General features: G+C 38.3%; 1 protein-coding gene across 1 annotated transcript in view; it reads left to right on the top strand.

Moving 5' to 3' along the window:
- Positions 1–35: 35 nt before the first annotated feature.
- The window catches only part of LOC108623553 (spindle pole body component 110-like), a gene marked incomplete at its 3' end in the record, with an annotated part of 3,656 nt that continues 1,589 nt past the window's right edge, over positions 36–2,102 (top strand). The window contains exons 1-7 of the mRNA XM_018022132.2: positions 36–458; positions 526–678; positions 746–1,046; positions 1,106–1,158; positions 1,495–1,578; positions 1,644–1,913; positions 1,997–2,101. Of these exons, the coding sequence (XP_017877621.2) occupies positions 219–458; positions 526–678; positions 746–1,046; positions 1,106–1,158; positions 1,495–1,578; positions 1,644–1,913; positions 1,997–2,101 (1,206 nt within the window). The remainder of the gene's footprint in view (positions 459–525; positions 679–745; positions 1,047–1,105; positions 1,159–1,494; positions 1,579–1,643; positions 1,914–1,996; position 2,102) is intronic.

Raw genomic sequence — 2,102 nt, forward strand, 5'->3', positions numbered from 1 at the left:
CAATGAATCTTATTCTATAATTCATGATACCATAATTCAATATCCTCTAATTTTTTGTTTCTCACTTCAGCTTATTATAAATAAAAACAGTGGAAGATGGTGCGCGGCATGCGCTAGTGCAACTCACTTTATATATTATATTTTTAGCAAGGACTTCTCGATTCCATCGGTTATGTTGATATGGTAGCGGTAATTAATGTGTAAGAAGGATAGAATTGATGTTGCATGGGACTGAGAGAAGAGCAAACATGTCTTACGTCGAGCACGGGCCGCGAATCTTTTTGGCTACTAAACACAATTCAGGCACACCTCTGATGTACGGTGATTATGTTTTACCGAAGAAACGTTTGGAAGGCCGGTTGAAGTTACACGATTCCTGCCAAGACATCAGAGCCTGGAGCCCGAACTCTTTAGAGAAGTCACGTTACTTCCGTGAACTTAGTGAAAACGAATCCCCGGTACGTAACGAGTCAAGGGCAACACGTTTTTCAACTAAGTTACTTAAATGCCTTCTTCTTCTTCCAGATAGGGAAGATAATACCGTTCAACGTCGTGATTGATAACATAATCCAGTTGAATTCGCAAGCACAGAATGAACTGCAAACTGTTAAAAAAGAGTTGCAGAAGTACAAAACTCTGGAACTCACTCCTCAGCAAAGGCAGCAATTAAAGGATCTCGTAAGGCGTTTTTTACATCATTTCTAACGTGTCCTAACGATTTTAATCGGATGTATTTCTCTTGTAGAATTATTCACCGAAAGCGAAAGAGTTGATGAACAGATCCAACTACACGACAGGACTTATTAAAGACGCGTTCAATAATACTAGAACGTCGAATTCTATGGTCCGGTCAAATTCGTGTTTCTCAATTCATATACCCTGCGAAAGGCATTTGTACGATGAAACGAGGCAAAGGCCAGCTGCGAGGAATCAATCGAATCAATTATACTCGTACTCTTTAACTGCGTTCGATGTGGGTTCATGTTTGAATAACTACAATTTGGTATCCCCATGCGGGCCTGCTATGAAATCGCTTCCTGTTGCTGGTAAATCGATATAAATATGTCTTTGTTAATATTCTTCAATTTGGATTTGCATTTTTCAGAGTGTCGCGAGAAGAGGACATCGTGCGTAGAATGCATCGATGTAGAAGTCCAAGTATGTTATTGTCATGCAGTTGCTATGCATTTTACTCGAGGTTGCAGACTTTTAATTGACGCATTGATGATTAATGATTAAATTTCCCTAGCGACCGATTTCTTCGTGACTAGTCAAAATCCTAATTATATATGCTGTTAACTATAATCTTCTAGTGGCTAATTTCTTCACCTATTCTGAGACCTGCACTTATTTAAGTCCCAGATATCATCACTAATATAATCTAGAGTAGAATACATAATTAAGACTTCAATTGGCCAAGAAAAAATCATTTATCTGAAACGCTGACTTTAGCATTAATATCGCAATTAATGAAACATTTTATTTGTGCTATAGGTGGGACGAGAAACACGTGATGCAGAGACCCAAGTCTGTTACCAGTCTGACATAAAGAAGAGGAAAAAAAGGATAACTATATCTGTATGAACCTCGTCGTTACGTTCTCTATCACCATCGAACAATCTGCTTATTAGAATGTTATTTAGGTGATCTCGCAAACGTCTTTCACGTCGAAATCTAGCGAAGATAATAGCGCGATGTATCTGGACAAAAGTAGTTTACAAACTAATAATCAGGAGGAACAAAGTTCTGAATGTGATGCATCTTGTAGCGACAGCTCCCAAGATATTGGAACCCCGTCGGAATCTGATATTGAAATGGGAGCAGAATCGGATTCTGATCTGCATAACAACGTGCATAAAGGGATTATCATTCAGAAGGATTCTGAGATCATCGTTTTGAAAAATGAGCTCTGTGTATATTTATTGTCACGATCGTTGCTTCATTCGTCTGTAGGAATATCTCTAATGTACTGTATTATTTGTTATTCGATTCCCAGGTGAGAGACGCCGAGCTGGAAGAGTTACGTGATATGAATAAACATTTAGAAATGTTGTTAAAAGAAAGAGAAGATTGTATACACGGTCAACAAGGAAATCTCAAAG

This window comes from Ceratina calcarata, unplaced genomic scaffold (assembly GCF_001652005.2).
Source record: "Ceratina calcarata isolate Rehan_Ccalc_2016 unplaced genomic scaffold, ASM165200v1 scaffold2721, whole genome shotgun sequence".
NCBI lineage: Eukaryota > Metazoa > Arthropoda > Insecta > Hymenoptera > Apidae > Ceratina > Ceratina calcarata.